Below are 26,807 nucleotides of genomic sequence, written 5' to 3'. Positions count from 1 at the left end.
CGTACAGACAAAAATGTTTTCTCTTTATATCCTTATTCTGTAAGCTTTTTCCTATTTTTAAATTCTTTTATTTTTTACTTTTACACTTTTTTGTTGTTGTTGTTAAAAACTAAGACACAAACACACACGTTAGCCTGGGCCTACACAGGATCATCAATATCACTGTCTTCCACCTCCCTATCTTGTCCCACTGGAAGGTCTTCAGGGGCAATAACATGCATGGAGCTGTTGTCTCCTATGATAACAATGCCTTCTTTTGGAATACCTCCTGAAGGACCTGCCTGAGGCTGTTTTCATAGCTAACTTTGTCATTTTTGTTTTTTATGAGTAGAAAGAGAGCACTCCAAAATAATGATAAAACTTATAATATAGTAAATACATAAACCAGTAACAATTATCATTATCAATTATTGTATAGTATACATGTGGTATACTTTTATATGACTGGCTGCATGATAGGTTTGTTTGCACCAGCATCACCACAAACATGTGAGTAATGCATTGTACTACATTATGATGGCTACATGGTCACTAGGCAATAACAATTTTTCAGCTAAGACCACGGTCATATATGCAGCCCATTGTTGATAGAAACATTGTTAGGCGGCACATGGCTGTATTTTTTAGGGTTTTTACATCTCCATTCATAAGGAATATATGTTTGTAATTTTCTTTCCTTGTGATATATTTGTCTGGTTTTGGTATCACAGTGATACTGGCTTATGGAATGACTTGGAAAAAAGTGTTCCAAATGTTCTACTTTTTGGAAGAGTTTGTGAATGATTGGTGTTAATTCTTACTTAAATATTTGGTAGAATTCAACCTTGAAGTCATTTGCTCCTAGGTTTTTTTTTATAGGATGTTTTTTGATTGCTAAATCAATATTTTTATTCGATCTAGATCTATTCAGATTTCATATTTCTCCTTAGATAAGTTTCAATAGTTTACATTTTTCTAAAAATTTGTCCATTTCATCTAAACTACTTAATTTGTTGGCATACAAATGTTCATAGTGTTCCTTTATAATCCTCTTTATTTCTGTAAAATTGCTAGTAATGTCCTCTATTTCATTTCAGATTTTAGTAATTTGAGTCTTCTCTTTTTTTTTTTTGCCAGTCAAACTAAAGGTTTTCAATTTTGTTGATCTCTTTGATGAACCATTTTTAGGTTTTAAAAAATTTTTTCTTCTTTGTTCTTCTATTCCCTATTCGCTGATTTCCATTCTAGTCTTTGTATTTCCTTACTTCTGCTTGTTTGTGGCTTTGTTTACTCTTCTCATTTTAGAGTCTTAAGAGGAAAAGGAGGTTATTGATTTGAGATTTTTCTTAATTTTTAATATAGGCTTCGAGCTACAAATTTCTAAGCACTGTTTGAGCTGTATCCCATAAGCTTTGGCATGTTGTATTTTTGTTTTCAATAATCTCAAAGTATTTTATAATTTATCTTGTGATTTATTATTTGAACCATTGACTAACAGCATGTTGTTTGAGTTCTACATATTTGAAATTTTTTTATATTTTCTTCTGTTATTGACCCCTAATTTCATTATATTGTGGTCAGAGAACATCCTTTGCATGATTTCAATCCTTTTAAACTTTTGAGACTTGCTTTATGGCCTAACATATGTTCTATCCTGGACAATGTTTCATGTGCACTTGAGAAGAATGTCTATTTTGCCATTGTTGGGTAGGGTGTTCTATAAATATTTGTTGAGTCTACTTGGTTTATCTTCTTGTTCAAGTCTTCTAGGCTTAATTTATAGTGTTATTTACGTTTATTTGAATGATCTTCTGTCTAGTTGTTTTATGCATTATTGGAAGTGGAGTATTGAAGTACCCAAATATTACTGTTGAACTGTTAATTTTCCCCTTACAGTCTGTCTGTTTTTCCTTCATATATTTTAGGGATTTGTTGTTAAGTGAAAATATGTTTATAACTGTTATATCCTATTGATGAATTGACTCTTTTATCATTATAAAATGTTCCTTTGTCTGAATAATAATCTTTGTCTTGAAGTCTATTTTCTCTGATATTAATATACCCTCCCCAAGTCTCATTTCCTTACTGATTGAACAGTATACCCTTTTCAATTTCTTTAACTTCAACATTCTTCGTGTCTTTGAATCTTAGATGTCTCTCTTGTTAAGTGAATACGATTTGATTCTGTTGGTTTTTTACCCATGCTACTAATCTCTGCCTTATTTAATGTAATTACTGAAAAGATGGAATTTATGCCAACCATTTTGGTATTTGGTTCCTACATGTCTTATGTCTCTTTTATTTCTATATTCCTTCATCATTGCCTTCTTTAATATTAAAGAGATACTTTCTAGTATACTATTTTGATTCCTTCGTCATTTCATTTACTACATATGTTATTTGAGTTATTTTCTTAGTGATCGTCTCAGAAGTTACAATTGAGATCTTAATTATAACAATCTGATTCAGATTAATAACATCTCACTTTTAATTGTATAGAAAATCTTTGCTTCATTGCAGGCCGGGCGCGGTGGCTCAAGCCTGTAATCCCAGCACTTTGGGAGGCCGAGACGGGTGGATCACGAGGTCAGGAGATCGAGACCATCCTGGCTAACACGGTGAAACCCCGTCTCTACTAAAAATAGAAAAAAAACTAGCCGGGCGAGGTGGCGGGCGCCTGTAGTCCCAGCTACTCGGGAGTCTGAGGCAGGAGAATGGCGTAAACCCGGGAGGCAGAGCTTGCAGTGAGCTGAGATCCGGCCACTGCACTTCAGCCTGGGCAACAGAGCGAGACTCCGCCTCAAAAAAAAAAAAAAACAAAAAAACAAAAACAAAAAAAAAGAAAATCTTTGCTTCATTGCAATGAAAGCTAAAAGCGACAAATGGGATCTAATTAAACTAAAGAGCTTCTGCACAACAAAAGAAACTATCATCAGAATGAACAGGCAACCTACAAAATGGGAAAAAAAATTTTGCAATCTACCCATCTGGCAAAGGTTGAATATCCAGAATCTACAAGAAATGTAAACAAATTTACAAGAAAAAGAACAAACAACCCCATCATAAAGTGGGCAAAGGATATGAACAGACACTTCCCAAAAGAAGACATTTACGTGGCCAACAAACATGTGAAAAAAGGCTCAGCATCACCAATCATTAGAAAAAGGCAAGTCAAAATCACAATGAGATACCATCTCATGCCAGTCAGAATGGTGGTTATTAAAAAGTCAAGAAACAATAGATGCTGGTGAGGCTGTGGAGGAATAGAAACACTTTTACACTAATTTACATTAGTTCAACCATGGTGGAAGACAGTGATTTACCCTTTCTCCTTTGCACTGTTATTATTATACAAATCAAATCCTTATACATTGTATTCTGATCAGCACTGGCTCATAATTATTGCATTATGCAATTGTTCTTTAAATCAGATAGGATAAAAAGCATTATATGCAAAAAATACATTTATACTGTCTTTTATATTTACTTATGCAGTTACTTTTACAGGTACTCATGCTGTTTATTCCTTCACATGGACTCAAGTTACTTTCTAGTGTCCTTTTGTTTCAGTCTGAAGAACTCCCTTTAGCATTTCTTGTAGAGATGGTTTTCTAGCAAAAAATTCTCTCAAGTTTTGTTTCTTTTTATCTGAGAATGCCTTCGTTTTTCCTTTATTTTTGAAGTACGGTTTTGCTGGATATAGAACTCTTGGTTAACAATCTTTTCCTTTCAGCACTTTGAACATGCCATCCCACTGACTTCTGGCTTGTATATTTTTAGAAAAGAAATCAGCAGTAAATCTTATTGAGCATTTCTGTATGTGGTAAGTCATTTCTCTCTTGCTGCTCTCAATAGTCCTTCTTTGCTTTTGGTTTTTGGCAGCTTGATTATGTTGTGTCTGTCTCTGGGTTTTTTTCTACTTGGAGTTTATTAATCTTATTAACTGTGAACATTAAAGTTTTTCATCAAATTTTGGAGATTCTAGGCTTTTTTTCAAATGCTCTTTCATACTTTTCTCTCATTTTTTAATGGGACTTTTATTAAGAATATACTGGTCCACTTGATGGTGTCCTATAGATCTCTGAGGCTCTATTCATTTATCTTTACTCTTTTTTATTTCTGTTCCTTAGACTGGGTGATATCAACTGATCTATCTTCAAGTTCACTGATTCTCAAACATACTGCTGGAGCCCTCCAGTCAATTTTTAATTTCAGCTACTATACTTTCAACTCCAGGATTTCAATTTGTTTCTTTTTTTATAATCACTAACTCCATTAATATTCTTTTTTTGGTGAATCATTGTTCTCATGCTTTCTTTCAGTCCTTTAGACATGAGTTTCCTTGATTCTTTGAACATATTTTAAAGAGCTGATTTAAAGCCTTTGTCTAGTAAGTTCAACACCTGATTTTCCCTCAGGATAGTTTCTATCTGCAGTTTTTTCTTCTGATGTATGAATTATACCTTCTGGTTTTATTTCATAGGTGATGGTTAATTTTATGCATCAACTTGACTGGATCATGAGATGCTCAGGTATTTAGTAAACATTATTTCTGGGTGTGTCTGTGAGGATATTTCTGGATAAGGTTAGCATTTGAATCAGTAGACTGAGTAAAGCACATTGCCTTCTTGACATGGGCAGGTATCGTCCAATCTGTCAAGGCCCTGAATAGAACAAAAAGACAGATGAAGAGAGCGTTTTCTCTCTGATTGACTGCTTGAGCTAGAACATTGGTCTTCTGCTGTTTTCAAATTGGGACTTACACCATCAGTACTACTAGGCCTTTGGACTCAGACTGGAGCTACAGCATCAGCTTTCCTGGACCTCCAGCTTGTAGATGGCAGAAATCATGGGATTTCTCAGCCTGCATCATAGCATGAGCCATTTTCTTAGGCTAAACACACACACACACACACACACACACACACACACACACACACGTCCTATTGGTTGTTTCTCTGGAAAACCCTAATACACCATGTCTTGTAACTTTTTGTTGAAAATAAATGTTTTAAATAATGTAACATGGCAACTCTAGGAATCAGATTCTCTTCTCTTCCCAGGGGTTTGTTATTGTTGTTTGTTTAGCAACTTCTCTGAACAAATTCTATAAAGTCTGCATTCTTTGTCATGTGTGACTACTGAAGTCTCTGCTTAGTTAGCTTAGTAGTGCTAATCCTGGGACAGAAACTTCCTTGAACGCTCAGAAACAATAAGTCTCCCGGTGCTTGTTAAGGAGCTCTGTGTACGTATTGGGACACACTCAATCAGGCAGTATACAACTCTGCCTTAGGTTTTATTGCCTGCTTGTGTAGACCCTTAAAGTTAGCCAGAGGTGACAGCTTAGAGCTTTCTCAGGTCTTTCACGACCATGTACACATCCCTGGGCATACACACAGCTTTAAACATTCACATAGCCTTCTAGATTCTCAGGAATATGCCTGGCACTTTTCAAAGCCCCCTATGGACACATTATTCTCCAACTTTTATTTTTAAGCTTTTTGGTTAGCCTATTGTTTGCTTCAGCTGTTATCCATTGCTTCAGGTTTCCATGACATTAAACAATCGTTGAACATTTTTGATAAATATTTGGAAGGTAAAGGCTGTTTATGCTGAGCAAGCTCTGAGTCATGTCAATAAAGGCAGCCTTGAGAATGGGGTCTTCTAGGGAACCACCGGGCAGGTCAAACAATGACAATTCTCTGGAGATGGGGCTTTAAAGGAGCCCCATTCCTATTCTGCATCTTCCAATGGTTGTCAGGCTGCTAATTTTTGCTGTAATTGCAGGCTGCTCATTTTTAAGCATACTATGAAACTGGGAGAGGGAGTGTGCGGAGTATGGAAATAAGGCAAGCTAAAACACAACAAAACCCACTGTTCTTACCATTATTCAATGATTTTTCTTGAATAAATGTTTCTGACATTGCCACAAGCCCATAATCTAATTTTCAGAGTTCTAAAAAAAAACTGATTGTGACCATTTTGCCAGTGTTCTAATAGCTTTTATGAAGTAGATTTTCTAAGGTCCTTAGTCTGCAATTTTCTCTGTCTTCTGTTAGTTAACACCTTCTAACACCTAACCTCAGTTGTCCTGTAGTGCCACTTCTGCCTTATTCTATCGTTAAAGCAGTTACAAATGCATACCTAACTTTAAGGAAAATGGGCATCTATTCCAACTCATCATGGGGAAATGGAATTGCTCTTCTAGAACATGTATGTTCTAGAACACATGTGTTCTAGAAGAGCATACAGGACTAGAAATATTGTTGTGGCTATTTTTAGAAAATAAGTTTGTCACAGTCTTCCCTCTAGCCATAATAATTTACAACTCTCCCATAGGCAAAATTCCCAACTCTAAAGAACCTCTAAAATCTTATCTGCTTTATATATTTATTAAAAAACAGCAAAAATTGGAATCAGACAGGGTTCAAATTCTATCTACTCATTTTCTCTACAAATTTGGACAGGTGGCTTAACCTCTGTGAGCTTTTGTTTCTCATCTGTAAAATATAGGCAATAACACCTACCTTGAAGGGATATCGTCAGGATTGATAAAGATTCTAAGAAATGGCAATTGGTCAATAAATTGTAGCTATTATTTACATTTCTTGCCATTTTTAATAGGGTTTGACACACTATGTTTTCTTTGTATATGTGGTATTTGATTAACTTGGCTCTTTTCAGATGTGGTGGGTTATGATTTACATCATCTAAAGAATTGTATTGAGAAGTCAGTGAAAATTCTTGCCCCTAGAGGTTTCCAACTAACATTAAATAACTAAGAAAGATACATCCAAATGAGATAGAATTACAAGGAGTATTTCATGGGCTTTTAAACACCCTCTTGTAATATTGCCTTTGGGAATTTAAGTGTAGGACAGCAGAAATTTTATATGTTGTCAATTCAGTGTGCTACTGTATTTCAGTCTTTGCTTTTCAATTTAGGCAGAACTGACATGTGATGATGATTTTAGTGATGACAGTGTAAATAGTCTGACTGCCTTTAAGCCAATAGTTATGGGTACATAACCCAGATATGATACACATGACTCACCAGGCCATATAAGTCACTGGTATTTTATATCAAGCCAAGATTTTTCTTTTGGCATCGCATGTTTAAAGTACTCACATTGTTCCCTTTAACCTTTCCATGCTTTTATTGTGACTGACAACACATGAGAGTTTTGTGTATCTTGCCTACTTGAACAAAGGTCAGTACTTTTATGTCCCCCAAGAAATGTACACACAGTTCTTTAAAAGTTCAGATGCATATATCTTATTATTTCTTTTAAGAACCTAGAATGGTCATAAAGTATCATTTGAACGACAAATTATTTCCAACAGATATTTATAATAGCATTTATATGATATATATTAGAGCCTGGTAAATAGTTTGCAATATAGTAGTCCCCCCTTTGGAGTTTCATTTTCCATAGTTTCTGTTACTTGTGGTCAACTGTGGTTCAAAAATATTAAAGAGAAATTTCCAGACATCATCGGCTCCTGATATTCAACCATTGACGTTTCATAGCTTGATGATTTAGAATCACCCAAAACAGACAATCCTCCTTCTAATGTATCATGAGAAGGTCAATAGTAGCCTAATGCTGTGTTATTCACCTCACTTCATCTTCTCATGTAGGCATTTTATCATCTCACATCATCACAAGAGAATGGTGAGTACAGTAAAATATGATATTTTGAGAGACAGGGAGAGAGAGAGACCAAATTCATATAGCTTTTATTACAGGATGTTGTTATAAATCTTTCTTATGTTACTGTTGTTAATCTCTTACTATGCCTAATTTGTAAATTAAACTTTGTTATAGGTATGTATATATAGGTAAAAACATAGTTCATATAAGGTTCAGTACTATCCACGGTTTCAAACATCCACTGAGGGTCTTGGAACAGATCCCTGCAGATAAAGGGGGCACTACTGTCTATTTTTTACATTCCCATCTACGTTTGATGGTGTTTGACACATAGTAGATTCTTTTTTATTTTTCTTTTGAGATGGAGTCTTGCTCTGTGACCCAGGCTTGGGTGCACTGGCATGATCTCAGCTCACTGCAACCTCCACTTCCTGGATTCAAGTGATTCTCCTGCCTCAGCCTCCCAGGTATCTGGGATTACAGGTGCCCATCACCATACCCGGCTAATTTTTTTTTTTTTTTTAGTAGAGATGGGGTTTCACCATGTTGGCCAGGTTGGTCTCAAACTCCTTACTTCAAGTGATCCGCCCACCTCAGCCTCCCAAAGTGCTGGGATGACAAGCATGAGCCACCACGCCCACTGACACATAGTAGATTCTTAACTAATACTTGGTTTGATGGATTATTCTTTCTGGTGGCTTATGATTTACACCATCTAATGCATAGGCTGAATTTGACAGTGTTATGGAAGTTGCTGTTTTGGTTCATTCATATAGAGTCTACAGATTCTGCAGCTGTAATATAATGGCTATAATAATTTTTATTATGAAATATTTATTGGGTGGCTAAAATGTACTAGTTCTAAAATTAAAAATAAAATTAGTTATAGTTCTTTTCCAAAGGGCTATTCTGGGTTTACTTTGAAGACTACCAATATAGACTGTGATGGTTAATACTGTCAACTTGATTGGATTGAAGGATACAAAGTATTGATCCTGGGTGTGTCCGTGAGGGTGTTGCCAAAGGAGATTAACATTTGAGTCAGTGGGCTGGGAAAGGCAGACCTACCCTTAATCTGGGTGGGCACCATCCAATCAGCTGCTGACGCAGCTAGAATATAAGCAGGGAGAAAAATGTGAAAAGAGAGACTGACCTAACCTCCCAGCCTACATCTTTCTCCCGTGCTGGATGCTTTCTGCCCTCAAACGTCAGACTCCAAGTTCTTCAGTTTGGAAACTCATACTGGCTCTCCTTGCTCCTCAGCCTGCAGATGGCCTATTGTGGGACCTTGTGATAGTGTGAGTTAATACTTAATAAACTCCCCTTTATGAGTATATCTGTTCCATTAGTTCTGTCCCTCTAGAGAACCCTAAGACCATTAAATGAAATAAAGAAAATCTAGGCTGGGAGCAGTGGCTCATGCCAGTAATCCCACTACTTTGGGAGGCCGAGGCGGGTGGATCACCTGAGGTCAAGAGTTTGAGACCAGTATGGCCTACATGGCGAAACCCCGTCTCTACTAAAAATACAAAAAAATTAGCAGGGTGTGGTGGTGGGCACCTATAATTTCAGCTACTCGGGAGGCTGAGGCAGGAGAATTGCTGGAACCTGGGAGGTAGAGGTTGCAGTGAGCCAAGATCGTGCCATTGCACTCCAGCCCGGGCTGACAACAGTGAGATTCCATCTCAAAAAAAAAAAAAAAAAAAAATCTAATAGCAACAAAGACTCAACATATGAAGTGTATGTATTTGTTCCATAGGTCCATGAGCAACAACAAATCTGAACACAGTGTGTAAGAAGTTGAATTCATCTTTGGCATTATTGAGGTCTTTACTAAATCCTTTCTTAATTTATTTTACCGCATCTCATCAATACATGTCAAGGCAGCTTGCTTCCCAGCTATTAAAACTTGTCTCTGCAAAGGATCTCAAGACTTTTATATCAAGATGAAAATATCTGCCTTAGGTAAAGGCACCTTGACTATCATCTTCACTGGATAGCACAAGGCATACATTAATTTATGGAATATTAGATGTGTTTGGGAGAGTGCTGAGTGGTTCCTGGAGAATATTTTGGGGGGTAACAAGTATTGACCTGAAATTGAACTACTTAAGTGAGCTTCTATTTTACCTACACTTAACCCGGCCTTCCCACAAGATACTTCTTGCAACATTTTACGAAATTTACCAACCAAGGTTACTTGAGTTACAGGCAAAAATATCCATATATATTAATAGTTCCCAGAAAATGGAAACATGAACCCCAGTAACAAAAGCTCTGTAAAAGACCACATTCCTACCACCAAAATGTAATCTCTATGTCATTTAAAGCTAAAAGCTAATTTTGCCTTCTCTTTAAGGATATATTAAACTGACATGAAAGGATTTTTCTGCCTCCACTTTTGCTTTCCTAAAATCTCTTCTTTACAGTGCAGCAAGAGCACTGCACAGATCGGATCATGTCATTACTCTGCATAAAAACCTCCAGTGGTTTTCCATCACACTTAGAATAAGATTTTTAAAAATCCTTACTGTGGCCTATAGGCACGCTGCCTATATCATACCTTCCTTTCCTCAGCATGCCCAGACATCTCAGAATTGTCTTTCCTGGACATGCCAAGCTCACTTCCACCACAGGGCCTCTGCCCGTTCCTGGGACATTCTTCCCCCAGATACTCTAAGGTGGCTTCTTCCTGTCATTCAGGTCTGCCCAGCTGCCACCTCCTCTCATAGGCTTTCCCTGAGCATCTAAAGTAACCTCTCCTTCAGCCCCTCTCTCACGCTGCCCACCCATGTCATACTCTGCTTTGCAATCTTTATAGTACTTATCCCTCTCTGTATGGACCTTGTTTGCTTTCTGTTGATCTCAGGTAAACACCATGAAAGCTGCCTCTCCTCTTCACCACAGTGTCTCCCGCATCTACAGCTGTGCCTGGCATATTCCAGAGGCTCAACATCTACTGAACGAATCAAATACATGGTGACTCAAGTTCTATAACATAAAATTATAAATACTGTATAAAATATAGAAACAGGGCTTACAGTCTTTCTTTTGAACCACTATAGGAAGAACAATGTAGAGTTTGGATTCAGAACCAAATGGTCACCTCTGGTACAGATGGCATGAAGGAGAAAACTCACACAAAAGGGGTCGAGCAATGCTAAGGGAGGCAGATCTTTCCAGTAGAGGATCCTTGTCTTCCCTAGATCCCTTATAGGTCATATGTACATATTCCACTCACAAAACTGAAGGAGTAGAAGTTAAAACAAGTCTTGAAAACAATGAGTTTTTGCCCTATAACCAGCAATTGTAGAGTGAATCTATAACTAAGCCTGTATAAAACATGGGATGGATAATGTCAAATCATTTACAATGTATTATTAAAAATACATGGACCGGGGGCAGTGGCTCATGTCTGTAATCCCAGCATTTTGGGAGGCCAAGGCGAGCGGATTATGAGGTCAGGAGATTGAGACCATCCTGGCCAACATCAGGAAACCCCGTCTGTACTAAAAAAATACAAAACGTAGCCGGGGAGTGGTGGTGGGCACCTGTAATCCGAGCTACTGGGGAGGCTGAGGCAGGAAAATCGCTTGAATCTGAGAGGTGGAGGTTGCAGTGAGCCGAGATCATGCCACTGCACTCCAGCCTGGCGACAGAAGGAGACTCCGTCTAAAAAAAAAAAAAAAAAATTACACTATGTGCTTAAAAGTAGTTATATTTTCTTTCTGTCAACTTTTATTTTTAAGTTCCAGGGTACATGTGCAGGATGTCCAGGTTTGCTACATAGGTAAATGTGTGCCATGGTGGTTTGCTGTACAGATCAACCCATCGCTCAGGTATTAAGCCCAGCATCCATTAGCTGTTCTTCTTGATGCTCTCCCCGCACCTCACAGGCCCCAGTGTGTTGTTCTCCTTCATATGTCCATGTGTTCTCATTGTTCAGCTCCCACTTATAAATGGGAACATGCAGTGTTTGATTTTCTGTTCCTGCATTAGTGTGCTGAGGATGACAGCTTCCAGCTCCATTCCAGAGTCTACCAAGAACTCAAACAAATTTACAAGAAAAAAAAATTTTAAGTGGGCAAAGGGCATGAACATTTTCTTATTTATGTACACATTATTGGGTCAGGCAATGTGGTAGGGGCATTGTGTACAGGATCTCATTTATTACTGCAGGGTAGCTGATATTCCCTGTTCCAGAAGAGGAAATCAAGTCTGAGAGAGGCTAAATAACTAGCCCACAGCCTAGGCAAAAGAGAGATGGTCTTTGAACTCAAAGTCATACAGTGGTCAAGCGGTATCCTCTTTGACTCCAACATGTTTAAAATGTTTTAAGGTTATTATTTTCTGAATGCCTTCAAATTTGACAAGTATGCTCTACTGATCCTACTGTGTCAGACCCAGCCTGATCTAACATTTATATTACCAGCGTGGCCCCTACCTACCAAAGGAGCTGGAGTTTTTAGATTCTGGTGCTAACCTGAATTCTACCTGCCACTTCTCTACAAAGAGGCCTCTGCCGTGTTTCTACCAGTGGCAGGATGACTTGATGCTCTCCACCGACATGCGGTGGGGGTGGAGGAGTGGATGGATATTGCCTTAGCTTTTGCCTTCTGTGGGATTTTTAAGAAATGTGCAGGAAAAAAAAAAAAGCAGGAAAGTGTATTAGGAGAAGGCAGGATAGAAGTTTTCTTTATGTGAAGAGAGCAGGAGAATGGAGGAAGTGACTGCTGGAAGCAAAACTCTAAGATAAAAACAATTTTACATGGAGCTTAAGAAATATTTTGCTGTGTAATGTGCATTATAACTCTTCTCCCATCTCCCCAAGGCATCTTTGGTAAAGATGTCATTGTTGGGCTTTTTGTTTTCCATGGGACAATGCACTGAAAGGGCCTCAAGGGGAAAGCAAGTCATCTCTGGAAAGCTTAGCCAGAATTTGCAACAGAAAGAGTGGGAATTTTGGAATCAGATGGTCCTAGGCTTGCAAAATAGCTCTTTTTCACAGCTTTAGCTTCCTCCTTTGTAAAATGGGGGAAAAAATAGTTTCTTTTTTGCAAAGTTGTTGTGAGAATTAAATAACATTCATGAGGGACATTGTATGGAGCTTGGCGCATTCTAGGCCCTCTTTTTATATTGAACTAAAATGATCTTCTCTGGATCAATTCCCATGAATTGATTCCAGTTCTATTCTGCAGAACATTGATTCTTTAACCTTTTCCATGTAATGGTGCTCCAGTTTGTCTAGATCCTTCAAGAAGAGAAAATGTATATCAATATCTTTGTATCTAGTTGCTCTTAGGCTTAAAATGATGTCATTGTTCAATTAATTGCTTTTATTATACAGTAAAAACACATTTAGAAGAGAATCAAGATAAATATTAAAAGTCTAGTTACTGAACACATTTCTTAAATATTTAAGAAAAATAAGATCAACACACATTTGACCATGGCAGCTTTTCTAAAGGCAAAAGATCTAATTCGGTGATTAACTAACCACACTGAGCACTCATTAGGTGTCAGGGATGTACCAGTTCTTCTATTGTATTTGGGTGTTTTTAATTATGAATAACCAAATACAAAAATCAAAGTAGTTTAAACAATGAGGAGCATTTATTACCATTCTTAAAAATAAATTCCCAAGGTGGGCAATTGCAGGGATGGCTCAATGGCTTTACAATGTGAAAGACCCAGCCACTTGCTATCAATTCTTTTCTCTACATTACCTTGGTTCTTTATAAGATAACTCTGAAATTCCAGGCTTACATACAGAAGTAACAACACATGGCTGAGGAAGGCATTTTCTCTCCTGTGATTCTTCTTATCAGGGAAGAAAACCCCTCTATGCCCTCAAGACTTCTCAAGTCCCTTTATCCAGAATTGGGCTACCTCTCTATGTCCACAGGCAGTGCTTCTCAATTTTTTCACACCATGACACAAATAGAAAGATAAAGTTTTTGTGACACAGAGGGGTACCTGGGTAATGTTGCTTGTGGCCAGTCATACCATCCCATGGCTTTAGCAGCTCAGCCTCACTTGAATGTCCCAAGGGCTTAAGGGATCAATACCTTATCACATCTATGACCCATCTGAGACATACCAGGGTATGCTGGCACATAGATTGGTATGCTCTGCTCTAAGCTACAAAGGAGGGTGAGAGAGCATGCATCCATATCCAGGCTGTAGTGTGAGAAGGATCTGCAAACGAGGAAGCTCTGTCAAGTAGTAGGAAGTGGTGGGGCAACCAACCGCGTCAGTCATCTTTCCAAGGGCGCCTCATCTATTCTAATTTTCACAACACAGTTTAGGAGGAAGTATTTCGTGGAGGATAAAACCAAGGCTAATAATTTAAATGACTTGCCTGAGGTCACAGAACCAGTGAGTGGTTCAATTGACACAGCAGATGTAGATCCAGGTGTGTGCTGGGAAATGTTTAACAACCACCTTCCAAATGTAGTTCCAACACGGCTATTGGTTAATATTTTCATTTAAGATAAAAATAAAACAACAAATATGTATGTTAGAGCTTATTAGTCAATGACGTGAGTGACTTCATTGCTAAATTGAATGTTTTTGTGCTATTCACAATGTAACAGTTATAGACACAACATGTCTTTAACATTTAATCTTCATAAAACATTTTCTCTGTCACTTAAGCCTAGACCAAGCTTGTCCAACTCTGGGACTGTGGGCCGCATACAGTCCAGGATGGCTTTGAATGCAACCCAACACAAGTTCGTAAATTTTCTTAAAACATTATGAGATTTTGTGTGTGCGTGTGATTTTGTTTCGTTTTGTTTTGTATTAGCTCACCAGGTATCATTAATGTTAGTGTATCCTATGTGTGGCCCAGGACTATTTTTCTTCTGCCAATATGGCCAAGGGAAGCAAAAGTTGGACACCCCTGGTCTAGCCCACAACCAACAAAGCAATAAGTGAAGCCCTCATCTGTGGTGTCTGCTGATCAAGCTACCAAATGAAACTCACTAAATGTGGTATTGGGAAGAGATGTACAATCACATATTATAGGGAATTTCTACCATGCAGACACAAAGCATGTAAATTGCCTAAAGAACAAAGACAATAGTAAAATGTATTAACATAATTTGGAAGTGATGTTTTTATCACATAGTACCTTTGTTTAAAATTTATTTCATTGGAAGTTTATATAATTTAATTTTTATTTCTACTTTTATTTTTATTTATTTATTTATTTTTGAGACGGGGTCTGACTCTGTCGCCCAGGCTGGAGTGTAATGGCACAATCTCAGCTCACTGCAACCTCTGCCTCCTGGGTTCAAGCAATTATCCTGCCTCAGCCTACCAAGTAGCTGGGATTACAGGCTCCTGCCACCACGCCTGGCTAATTTTTGTATTTTTAGTAGAGATGGGGTTTCATCATGTTGGCCAGGCTGATCTCAAACTCCAGACCTCAGGTGATCTGCCCATCTCAGCCTCCCAAAATGCTGGGATTATAGGCATGAGCCACTGCACCCAGCCTATATCATTTAATTTTTAATAAAGAGTATTTAACAAACAGCAGGAAAAATTCCTGAAAAATTTAAAATCTGCTGTCATGAGCCAGTACAGACCAGCTCTCCATACCACTGACCGGAACTAAGTTCAGCACTCTTTCCACTCCTGCTGCCTTTACTACCAGCATGTAAAAGCGATGATGCTCAGTATCATACAGGGGACAAACCTGGGTACCTGTCATGAATTTCTGTGACCTGTTTTCTCTTCTGTAAAGGAGGAGATTAAGAGTCCTTGCCTTGTCTACCTGCAAGGGTTTTTGAGAGGATTAAACTGGTTAGTCTGTATGATAGTGCTTTGTAAACTGCAGATTCAGGTACAGATAAAAGGCTTTATTATGATGACCATTTCATCACTGTTTTCAACCAGGCCACCATTGTTAAGGATGCAGTGTGTGGCTACTTTCAAAGGTATGATTTAGATTGAGATCTTCTGTAATGCCCAGAATAGACAGAAAACACCCAGAAGAATTGTTCTGAAGAAGACCACTCAAATTTGTGCTAGTCTTTACTTAATATAAACAGCTACCTACATTGTGAGGAAAACTCTTTATTTGAAGTTTATAATTCACTCTTTTCTAGCTGCTGCTGGATTGTCCGATGGGTCTTCCCTGGGGTTATGGAATGCTTCTCAATTTTAATAGTTGAATAAAGGTGCTTTTTTTTCTGTCACCCAGCCTGGGGTCCAGGGGCGTGATCTCAGCCCACTGCAACCTCCACCTCCCAAGTTCCAGCGATTCTCCTGCCTGCGATTCTCCTGCCTCAGCCTCCCAAGTAGCTGGGATTACAGGTGTGCACCACCAGGCCTGGCTAATTTTGTATTTTCAGTAGAGACGGGGGTTCCCCATGTTGGCCAGGCTGGTCTTGAACTCCTGGCCTCAAGTGATCCACTTGCTTTGGCCTCCCAAAGTCCTGGGATTACAGGTGTGAGCCACTGCACCCAGACTATTTTTAATTTTTATTTTTTTAAAAGTTGCTTTGCTTTTTGTACCAGATCAACTCACCAAGTTATTTGCTATGGATTATACCCCTCCATAAAATGTGGTTTCCTGATTATAAATTAAATATCCCTAATGTCCACATTGAAACACCCTCGAAACTTAAATGACTATAAACTATTTGCCTTGAGTTTGCTGAACTTGTCTTTGGGCTGTAGAAAACTCTTCTCTGCCAAGCTCTTTTCCACATCAGACCCTTTGCCCATGCTGACCCCTCTACCTGGAAAGTTCTCCCCTGATTAGGAAACTGACTCCTTCTCATCCTTTAGATCAAATGCTGCCTTCTTAGAAAGGTTTGCGCTGAACACCTGTCTCAAGTCATCTTCCCGATCTGTTTCCTTATTTATTTTCTTCACAGCGTGGATCACAGTATGTAATTTCCTGCCTATCTGTTGACTTATTTGTCTATGCCTCTTATTATTATGTCAGCTCTTTGTGGGCAGGTCTTGCCCATTGATGTCATTATCTACCTCCAGTGTCCCACATAGTGCTTGGTGCACAACAGCTGTCTGATGAACAGATGAACTTATCTGACAAGATCCACGCTAGTATTGTAAGGCTGTGGCCACATACGGCTATCTTGAAGTAAAAGCCTACCCTAAAGACTATCCAAGGCTTGGCCTGTGGTGTTCACAGTTGCCCAGGTTTCTCTCAGGCCCCAGGATGAGCCACAGTGGTAGCCTAAGACTGGTGGCTGCTCCCCTCTGCCCCACCCTAACAGGGCTGCCCCAGTGATGTCACACAGGACAGGATTCTCTAATCCTTTTCATTCTGTAACAGTCCTCTACGCAGCTAAGTTTCTCATAACATATTATGATGTAGGGGAGGGAGGAAGGAGGGCCGAAGTAGGGGGTACACCCTCTCCCTGAATGAAATTCATTTGGGGCACTGTCTGCTTGCATGTTCTGCTCTGGGACAAAATGGGTAGCAGAAGCTACAATTTGTACTAAGCTAATGAAAAGAGAGAAGACAAGAATGGGGAAGAGAAGGGCGAAGAAGGCAAAAAGAGAAGAGAAGAAAAAGAGAAGAGAGAGAAGGAGAAATGAGAAAAGAAGAAACCAAATGAAGAGGATGTGTGAGAGAAAAAAATACAAAACAGGTAGTGAGGGAGGAAGGAATTGTTGAACCTATGTTCTGGCTGGCTTTCTAACTCTCAAGTAGTGACTGGCTTCAGTGTAAAAGGATAGTGAGGGGTATTCTCAAATACTAGCCTCCTGAGGGAGTCACTCACATTACTGACATATATTTTGAGAGGTCCAGGTAAGTCTGCCTCAAGGGTGACTCTCCTGGAGAGTAATTTGGGAGCAGGAATGTAAACCTTTTCTTTTTTTTAAGTCACAATTATGGAGGAAAGGGAAAGAAAGTATTGCTGACCAGATTGAACTTTAGACTCCACACTACAACCCCTGTCCTCACCCCAAGCCTCCCAATTACTAGGCTATCAACACACGCTAAATTCAGGACTTTAAAGCCAGTCTTGTAGATAATATTTTTCTTTGTTAATTGAAATATAAACAGATTTCCAAAGCAGAGCAGGATAATTTTATAATATACCTATAAAAATTACTAAAATGTTATCATCATGGCAATATATTCCCACTAAAATCTTACTATGAACATCCCAAATATGTGTAGGAGGCCTGGCAAAGTCTTACAGCTCAGAAGAGAACTTTCAATCCTGTTTTTTCAATGTTCTTTTTCCCTTCTATTAGTCCCCCAACCTTAGCATAAGGTTTAATAAAAGGGGATATGATGATATTAAACATAGGTAATCAGATAATATTCATATCTTTGTTTCAAATTTTAAAATGTTAATCTTGTTGCCCATGAGTTTCCCAGTTCATACCAAAATGTCCCAGCAAGCTGTATTCAGAAATAAAAAGTAGTAGGAAGGTGCCGCTTCATCGGCAGACTGTACACTGTGTAGACTCCTTACAAATCTCTTTCTGTTCATATTTTCTATTTCTCTCCCTCTTCTGCTACAATTGACCCAGATTCTCCAAGTGCAGAACAGAGAAAAGAAAGGTATGGAAGCCTAAAGGAAGGAAGCAGAAAGATAGGCAGGCTTTTCAAGTTTTCTACGGTCCACTACTGTCACTAGTGACCCAGCTTCTGCTTACGAATAAGAAAATTTGTCTTTTAAGAGCGCTCCAAATGGTTGCCACATGAGCTTTTCTAGTTCAGAATGTTAATGAGTCCACCAGCACGCTACTCATGCTGTTACTTGTCTGGACTATTAAGGATTCCAAGAAGGTAGCGTTTCAAAGATCTTTGATCTAATTTCTTTTTTGGGGTGGTGTGGGGAGGTATGTGGAGAATTAGGAAATGGTCTCAGATGATACTGAGACCAAATGCATAGTGAATTTTATTTTTATTTTGTATATCTGGAAATGATCCATATTCATCTTCTTCTAAGAAATTCTAACCCCAAAGATACTAATTTTTGCGTTCCTTGAAGATTTGGTTTGCCAGTGACTGGCGATTATATATTTGATCCTGTTGTTAGGTTCTAGGTCTAAAAGTGAAGGAAACAGAACCTTCCCCAAAGTCACGTTGAGAAAATTGGAGATGGCTTTTTACAACTTTAAAAGCAGCTAAATGCTTGTTGAATGCCAGAAAGAATGAATAGTTTGCTTTTGATCTAAGAGTTGGGGCAACAAAATGGTTTAGGAGATAGAAAGTAGTAGGGTGCAAATTGCTGTAGTAAGTTCCTCAAGTAAAACAGAGAGGCCTTCAACATAAATTTACCTTTTTTACTGGCCAGAACTCAATTTGGCCAGTAGAAGAACCTGCCTTCTACAGTGAAGTCTTTGTGTGTGCGTCAGAACATCTTTTAAAAATACGGACTTTTCTTATAACTTCTTTTCTTGTGAATGTGTAGGTTAAATTTGTGAACTGGTTAAGCCGCTGACAAGAGAGGGAAGGGCACCCCAGCCAATGGGAACCCATGCTGGTGATGTACTGCTCCTAGTCTGCGATTCATTGGCTGCCTAGGGTTTGTCATTCTATACCCGGCGTCTGCAAGCAGCGTGGGTCGGGTTTTCTAGCTAGCTGAACTGGATTTTGGCAGCCGGCACGTGCAGTTTCTATTAACTTTAGCTCATCTCTACCTCTTAATAGAAGCAGCTGTTATGTTTCTGATTATTCTCTTGATTTTGAAAAATCCTATTTCCTTCACCTACCTCATTGGAGGTCGTTGGAGGTCCCCTGGGACAGAATCACGTGATTATCTAACATGTGCAAATAAATACAATGTGGAATCCCCTGAGCTACAGAGGGAAAACCTGCCAGAAAGAGCATGTGCCCCGTGCGTGAATCAGTTGCACTCGCACGTGGGTGGGCGGTGGTAGTGTGCGTGTCTCTGCCCTTCGGGACGCGAGGTGTGTGGCCGTGGCACCTGCTTGGGCTTCCTGGGGTCACTGGGAGAGGAAGGCTCTGGAGGCGTGGGACTCTGGGGTAGGGGGGTCCGGCAGCTGCCTGGGATCCATCATGGGTTCGAAGGGCAGCGGCCAGACCGCGACGGCGCCCAAGAAGGGTGGACAGCTCCGGGTCTGCGTGTACACCATCTTCGCAGGGAGTGGGGTTTGTATCTGCAGGCAGGTAGAAGGCTAGGGGCGCGGACGCCGTAGGGGTAGCTTCCAAGTCCCTACTTGGCCAAGGGCCAGGCATGGAGGGGCTGTCCATCTACTGGGCACTGAATTGTCGCACATTCTGTCCAGTCCCTGGCGCCAGAACGTGAAGGCCCGAGTCTTCGCTGCTATCCGGGATCCGGACGCTCCCTTCGGCTTCAGCCTGGTGCTCCGGGTAGCAAGGCGACGGCGGCGGCAGCAGCGGAGAAAGAGGCTGGGTAGGGCAGTGACGTCATCTGTGGCGGCCCCTCCCCCGCCCGCCAGCCTTCGCCGCAGTTCCTGCCCAAAGACATCCGGGTCTCTGTAGCTGCTCGCCGCGCCGCAGCTGTAGCAGCGGCTGAGCCAGCGGGGCGGGGCGAGCGGAGGGGTGGGGGAGGGGCGACGCGGTCGTGAGCGCGCCTGCGCGGGGCCGCGCTAGAGGCGGCGGCGGCGGCGGCGGCGCTAGGGACGGGAGCGCGCGCGGGAGCTAGCGAGCAGTGGTCTGGGCGCCGGTCCGGCCCGCAGCTTCGGGTTCTCAGGCGGCTGCTGCTCCGGAACGGGTGGTTGGGGAGGGGGGGGTGGGGGGACGCTAGACAGGTGAGGCGCGAAAGCGATGAGTCCTCGGCTCTTCCTCCTCCTCCTCCGGGACCCGCTCTCTGCCTCCCTCTCCAACGCCCGGATGATCTGAGCCGCGAGGGCGCCGAGAGCCGGGGGCCCGGACGCAACCCGGCTCCTCCCCTCCTCCGCCCCCTCCCCGGCCTGACCTGGCCCGCCGCTGCCGCGGTGACCCCCTCCCCGGCTGCCGCCGCCGCCGCCGCGGTGACCCCTTCCCCGGCTGCCGCCGCCGCCGCCTCGGCCGACCAGGGACCTGCCCGCCTGCGGCTGCTCCGGGTAAGTGCGGCGCTTGGGCCGACGGCGGGCGGGCGGGCGGTGCGGGCCTGCGCAGCGGCGGCGGCGGGCAGGCCTGGGGCCTGTAAACAAGCCGGGCGTCTGCCCGGGCGCTCCCGGGAGGAGACGCGACAACTCCACCCCCTGGCTGGCCTCCTCCCCCGAGCCGGGCGGCGGGCGGCGAGGGGTTAACGCTCTGCGAGGGCGGTGGCGGTGAGGCGGGGGCGGGGTGTTTGTGGCGGCGGCGCGGGGAGGGGGCGCGACCCCCTGGCCGGCCGTCCGCGGCCGGGAGGGGTGTTTGTGGCGGCGAAGCGGGCGAGGGCCGCGGGCCGGCCTGGCCGGAGAGCGGCCTGCGGAACTTTTCCCGAGCGGGGAGGGGGCGTCTTCCCGCCCCTACCCTCCCGGGCGCGCCGCCCCTTCTGTCCTGGGCTTTGGCCCCTGGGAGGGAGGCGGGGAGATTTCTTTTGAATCGGGCTTAGCCTCGAAAAACCTAATTCTGTAGAAATTGCTTAAGGGTTTACAGGGGGCAGGGCTGAGAAGCTCCTTCAGAACTCAAGTCAGTGAGTGATGCCTCCAGTTCATTCATTATTAAGGCATCGAACAAATCCATTGAAGCAAATTCGGATTTCTCATCCTTTTAACTACGTAAATTGGGTAAAACTTCTTGATGTTAGAGCTTGGTTGAGGTATGGTTCTGTTCTGCTTGTAGATTTTAATTAAACTTGGATCCTTTTCTTGAAAGACAGCTGGCTGTGGAGAGCTTTCTACCAACTGCAGTTTTAGATACGTTTTGAAAATTTCATCACCGGAGGTATTTTTCTTCTCTCTCCTCAAACACCACATGGTACTTACAAATCCACAAAGGTCATGCTTCAGTTGTCCAAGCCATGGGATCTGTGTGCTACCCCCGCCTCACCCCGAGTTTCCTGCTAATTGGAATAATGAGCTGAATGTGTTTCAAGAAGTGGTTGGAAGAGTGTGAGAGATAGGTATCATTTTCTCAAAGGAAATGATTTTGACATTATTGAGAGAAATTAGACATTTTTAAACATTGTTGTGTAAAACAGTCTTTTCAAAGTTGCACGTTGGGGTTTTAAACACAACCACTTTACTAAGTGTGTTTCCCTCCGAAAAGTGGAGGGATTTATTGAAACACCACTCTGCTGAGACTTAGGGTTCCAGAGCACTCAGGAATTTAGCAGAGCTTGGTCCCCAACTCTCTTTGAATACTTCACTTTTATACTTTTATCTTGCTACATATTGGGCCTTTTCCAAAGATTGTATTTCTGTAACTCCTTATTTTACAAATGAGAAAATTGAAAATAAGGAGATTTTCTGTTCTTAGATGTTACTTTTATTGACTCAATGCTTTCTTTTCCAATAAATAATTTGAAGCACAAAGTAACATTTCCAAGTGTTACAGTTTTGTTCTTGTTATGTGTAACTTACATGTATCTGATTAAACTTTCAGTCATGTAAGGATGATTACTTTTAACCTGGAAGTTTACAGCAGTACCACATTGTTGAAACAATAATGAACTTCCTGCACCACATGGCAGTTGCTTAAGACATTTTAATTTGATATCATAAAACATTTTTAGATCAGTGAAGTAATTACATTATGGGAAAGGTATATTAAGACTGATAATGTTTGAAGTTAGCTACCTCGATTATATTCGAGAAATAATAGTCATCAAATTCCTTTTTATTTTGTTTGTATCTTTTTATGTATTTTGTGTACATATTGTATATTTTTACATGAAGGACTGAGGTATATGACCTGTTGAAGGGAACAGTGCAGTAGGAGACAAGGATTGTTTAGTCATGGCTGTGCTCCAAAATATCTGTGTCCATGGACAAGTCCTTTAACCTTTTGAGTTTCAGCTTCCAAATCAGAAAAGCCAGTTGGGCAGATTAGATTATCACATGTACTGTCCAGTTATTACATTTTTAAATTTTCTTATCAATATTGTGTGACTAGTCAACATACCTTTGCCAAATAAATACCTGTTATGTGTCAGGCACTTAGATGTTTCGGTGTTCTAAGGCTGGATTTCTTTCTCGGTTCTGTTTTATTTAACAAATTCTAAGTTGGTGATGGTTCTTTAGAAAAGCTATTCTTGTATTCTTGTAAGCTATTCTTGATTTTTCTTTTGGGATTGGGATGTGTAGAGAAACTTGAGAGGGAGGAGGATGGAGATTTCATGGGAGACAAAGGGTGGTTGAGACTACAGGTTTGAACAAGCACAGGACCCTTGGTAGTCTGATGTGAAGGACATTATAAAAACACATTATGAAGGTTTTTTGTCACTTCAAGCTGAGTCTTATCTTGTTAAACCTTTGAAAATTCTGTAATACCTCATTTGTTTTTGAAAGAACTCTATGGCAACATCATTTTGTCATGTGGTAAATATTGCTAAGCAGTTACTAAATACCTATAGTCTTTGAGTTTGTTCAGATTATACCTAGGCCATTTGTTTAATGGCTAGTAGAATGTACAGCTGATTTTGCTTTAACTGTGTGTGTGTGCTTATTTGTGATTTTTAATCAAAGAGTGGCATATATCCACAAGGAACTTGTTATCTCTGAAATGCCCATGAGAACTGGATTAATTTTTTTAAGATGTAAATCTATGGTCATGTAGAAATAATGTAACAAGGTGGTATTTTGATGATCCTCTCAAATGGTTATCTAACTCTTGCCTGGGCACCTGACTCTGAGTCAGTATACTCTTGAATACTTTCCATCCTTAATCAAATCAGGAGAAAGAGACGGACATGTAAGAAAATTGACCCTGGCAGGGTTTTGTAAGAGTTAAGCAAGAAGATAAAATAAGGTATGGCCCTGTGAAATATATAAACCTTGGAGAAGGGGAGAAGGTATGGTGAGGCAACTGGGTAAGAGTTGTGTCGTCTTCTATGTTGGGTAGTAATTTTATGTCACAATGTGTCCTGTCTTCCATCTCAAATAACAAATTTTAAAATTAAGTTGTGTTTATTATTTTGCTATTAGCCAAGATACATAAATTAACTGACCGGGGATTATTAGCCATTCATATATGAAATAAACTTGGGTTAACCTATATCAAAATCAAAAGATTATATTCTTTACTCTTCACTCTTTCTAATGTCTTATGTTCTCCATATTACATAACAATTTTATACTTCATTCTGAGTCTCCAGAATATATTCTTTGATGATTTTGACCTTTGAATGTCCTAGCTATCCATGTACTACCTAGATAATCTCGTAACCTGACTTTTCTTTTGCTGTGGCAGGTCAGAGCTAGACAAAGTAAACAATTGAGAGAGGCAAGTTTCTGTATACCTTTGTCTGAAATGTAATAGACTTCATAATTTTTTAAGAAACTGAGGAAAGGTACAGGCTTTTAATGTGTATCAATAAACTAGACTCTGATACTGTTTTTATAATATTAGAGATGTTTTAAGCTTTCCTTGAGTAAATGTGTGATAAAAGAGGGATCTTTAGTTTTTATAATTCTTAATATGTTCATTTGGAATCCATTGACCAAGTGTATGTAGTATCCATATTTAAGATCTGGATTAAACGCAATTAGTTTTTGTGGCTGATAAGATTTAAAATTAAAATCTTTTGAGACTAAACTACTTTTAGATACAGAAGAAAGTAATGAAAGCCATACTTTCTTGGTCATTTATTTGTGTTAGGCTTTAATTTTTTTGCCATAACCCTCTAAAATATATGATGTTATCTTCATTTTATAAATAAGGAAATACAGGGTCAGAGACCCTAAATAACATGCCAGGATCAGATCTGGGTAGATATAAAAGTAATTTTCAAGATATTACTGAGTGGATTTTTCACAATTAGATGAACCTCCTTATTACCAGGAACCAAAATTTCAAAAGCTAAACATTAACACTTAACGATTCATGGATTCCTAGAGTTAAGCAAGTCCATGTAAGTTTATGTAAAGTCTTCCAGTGCAAGACTTTAATGTTTTCTTCTAAAACATTCAGAAAAGATTTAAGAAATTAAGTTCATTTTCTCATTCCCAAAGTTTCAGAAGTTAACAAAGCTAAACATTTTATGTCCTCAACTACCATTGTTTAGATTAAGGAATGGAATCCATCTTAATTCCCCAGTGGTTGATACCCTTAATGAAGGATCTAGGGAAATGTTTCTGAACAGATGTAGAGCCACATTGAAGGGCCCCATGGTGGACATGGTGATAAAACTAACCTTTGAAAGTTAGGACAGAGATTGAGTCCCTGTTCTCCTGCTTCCTAGCCAGGTGTTCCTGGGTAAGCTACTTGATTTCTTTAAACCTGTTTTTGTTTGTTTTTTTATGTCAAATGGAAATACTTTTGTCGTAAGGTTATCTTAAAGATTTAAAAAATAATTATATAAATCACTTGAGATATTTTCTACTATGAAGAAAGTGCCAAATAAATGGTAGCTGTTATTATTGAGTATATGAAATCTTGAGATACTTAGGAGTATAGAGACTTGCTTAGTATGAGAGGGTTGTCTTTCAGTATAGCTTTTGCAGTGAGCCTGGAAGCCAAACTAGAGATTGAGTAGAAAATTTAGAAGACATTGTAAACTCTGGTAATTTAGAGCACTTGCATTTGAATAGACTAAAAGTTAAGAGGTAATAGAAGAAAGAGAAAGTTGAGTATGAGTAGCTTTATTTGGCTTTGCAAAACTGGCAGGACGTCAAGGGTTTGGAGTTAATGATTAGGTGGGAATAGATGGTTAAATTGCGGATGAAGAGTAACAGTAATAAAGCAAAGGTGAATGTTCAGGCTCGAAAGATCAGTCAGTAAGGAAGGACAAGGGTTGGTATCTTGAAGAGGAGTTACAGTTTATGGTGAGAAATGAGCAGGAAGATATCATTGCTACAGGAAAGGATGCAAGAGAGTAAGGAAACTAAATCATTCTGATTAACTCAGTTATTACCATTTTTTTAAAAATGGAGTCTTTATAAAAGGCATTAAGGCTTTATATGTGAGTCCTAGGTTAAGTTTGAAAAATTGTCTTGGAATAGTGCAGGTCTTACTACTGCAGACCCAAACCAAGATATTAGCATTCTAGCTGGTCTCTTTCCTGCTACCATCTTGTACTGCGTCTCCTCCCCCATTCTATTAACCATCAACATTCTTTCTAAAATATGGTTTTTCATTATATTGTTTCTCTCAGTATACTTCGGTGACTCCCTTTTACCTCTGGAATAAAGATCAGAATTTTTGGTTTGGCTTTTGACACTTTCCATGATTGGACCTCAAGACTAATCTGTTTTAACCAAACTAATACACTTGCTATCTCTGGAACACACTCTTTTCTCTCCATGGATCTTTGTTGTTATTCATGTGCAGTCTGGAATTCTTTTCTTTCTTTCTCCAGCTTTGGTTTCCTCTTTAAGCAAAGCTCGTTTCTAGTATTTCTTCTTCCACAAAGTCGTCTCTGACCCCCAGAGTGTTTAATCTCTCCTTTCTCTGTACTTAAAGCAATGTCTGTGTATTATTTCTGTCATATGTTTTACCTTTAGGTATTTGTGTTTAAATTATAATTGCATTTAGTTAATTCTAAAGGGAAAAATAAATTTTTACTTTACCCAAAGGCTAGCGGCTATCACAGTGCTTTATGGATAGTAGACATTCATATATTTGGTAAATATTAAGCAAAATCTACCTGGAGTGGAAGTGATTGTTGTAGGAGGAGGTAGTAGGAGTAGTTACAAGCTTTATTGTAGCAGACGTTTCTGACTCGCTTCCTGTATGTTATTTTTTCCGAACCTGGATATTTAAGTGTGAAGATAATACGAATCTGAAGTGTGGCAGTGTTCTTATATTGATGTAGAAGAGTAGGGTGACTGATTCTGGACCTGCAGGCATCATTTTAACTTCCTGCATTTTGGCTTTGAGGGTTAACAGGACATTTATAATCACATATCTCTTTTCAGAGTATTTTACATTTGCAAATATTATCATGAACTTTGTGTCCTTTTAACCAGAGAGGAATTTTGGAATCACAGGAATTAGATGATGTGTTAAAGAGAGATAACTATCAGCTGACCTAATTTGAACCCAACAAGTATCTAATAATATGCATACTCTGTGTTCAAATAAACCTCTAAGCTAGACTTTCAAGCTTATCAAAATGCTAG

The 26,807-nt window shown here is 40.0% G+C and overlaps 1 protein-coding gene and 1 long non-coding RNA gene across 4 annotated transcripts in view; one reads left to right on the top strand and one right to left on the bottom strand.

Annotated features, from left to right (window-relative positions):
• Positions 1-11,355: 11,355 nt before the first annotated feature.
• LOC117069538 lies at positions 11,356-16,980 on the bottom strand. The gene is made up of 2 exons (XR_004431584.1): positions 16,762-16,980; positions 11,356-14,102 (listed from the first exon to the last, which is right to left on the bottom strand). It is a non-coding gene; the product is annotated as an uncharacterized LOC117069538 (long non-coding RNA).
• PPM1A (protein phosphatase, Mg2+/Mn2+ dependent 1A) overlaps positions 16,980-26,807 on the top strand; it is a 52,463-nt gene continuing 42,635 nt past the window's right edge. Inside the window, exons 1-2 of one of the 3 annotated variants that reach the window (XM_033187847.1) lie at positions 20,535-20,663; positions 21,407-21,471. Coding sequence is in view for 1 of the 3 variants with exons in the window: in XM_033187848.1 (XP_033043739.1) it covers positions 17,065-17,263 (199 nt within the window). In the remaining 2 variants the exon portion in view is untranslated. Of the gene's footprint in view, positions 17,264-20,204; positions 20,664-21,406; positions 21,472-26,807 lie in introns of those variants that run through there. The other 2 variants (XM_033187848.1, XM_033187845.1) reach the window with 2 other exon arrangements.

The sequence above is a fragment of the Trachypithecus francoisi genome, unplaced genomic scaffold (genome assembly GCF_009764315.1).
Source record: "Trachypithecus francoisi isolate TF-2019V2 unplaced genomic scaffold, Tfra_2.0 Lachesis_group3, whole genome shotgun sequence".
NCBI classification, from domain to species: domain Eukaryota; kingdom Metazoa; phylum Chordata; class Mammalia; order Primates; family Cercopithecidae; genus Trachypithecus; species Trachypithecus francoisi.
The sequence above is the reverse complement of the archived record's forward strand: the minus strand, read 5'-3'. Positions and strand labels throughout refer to the sequence as shown.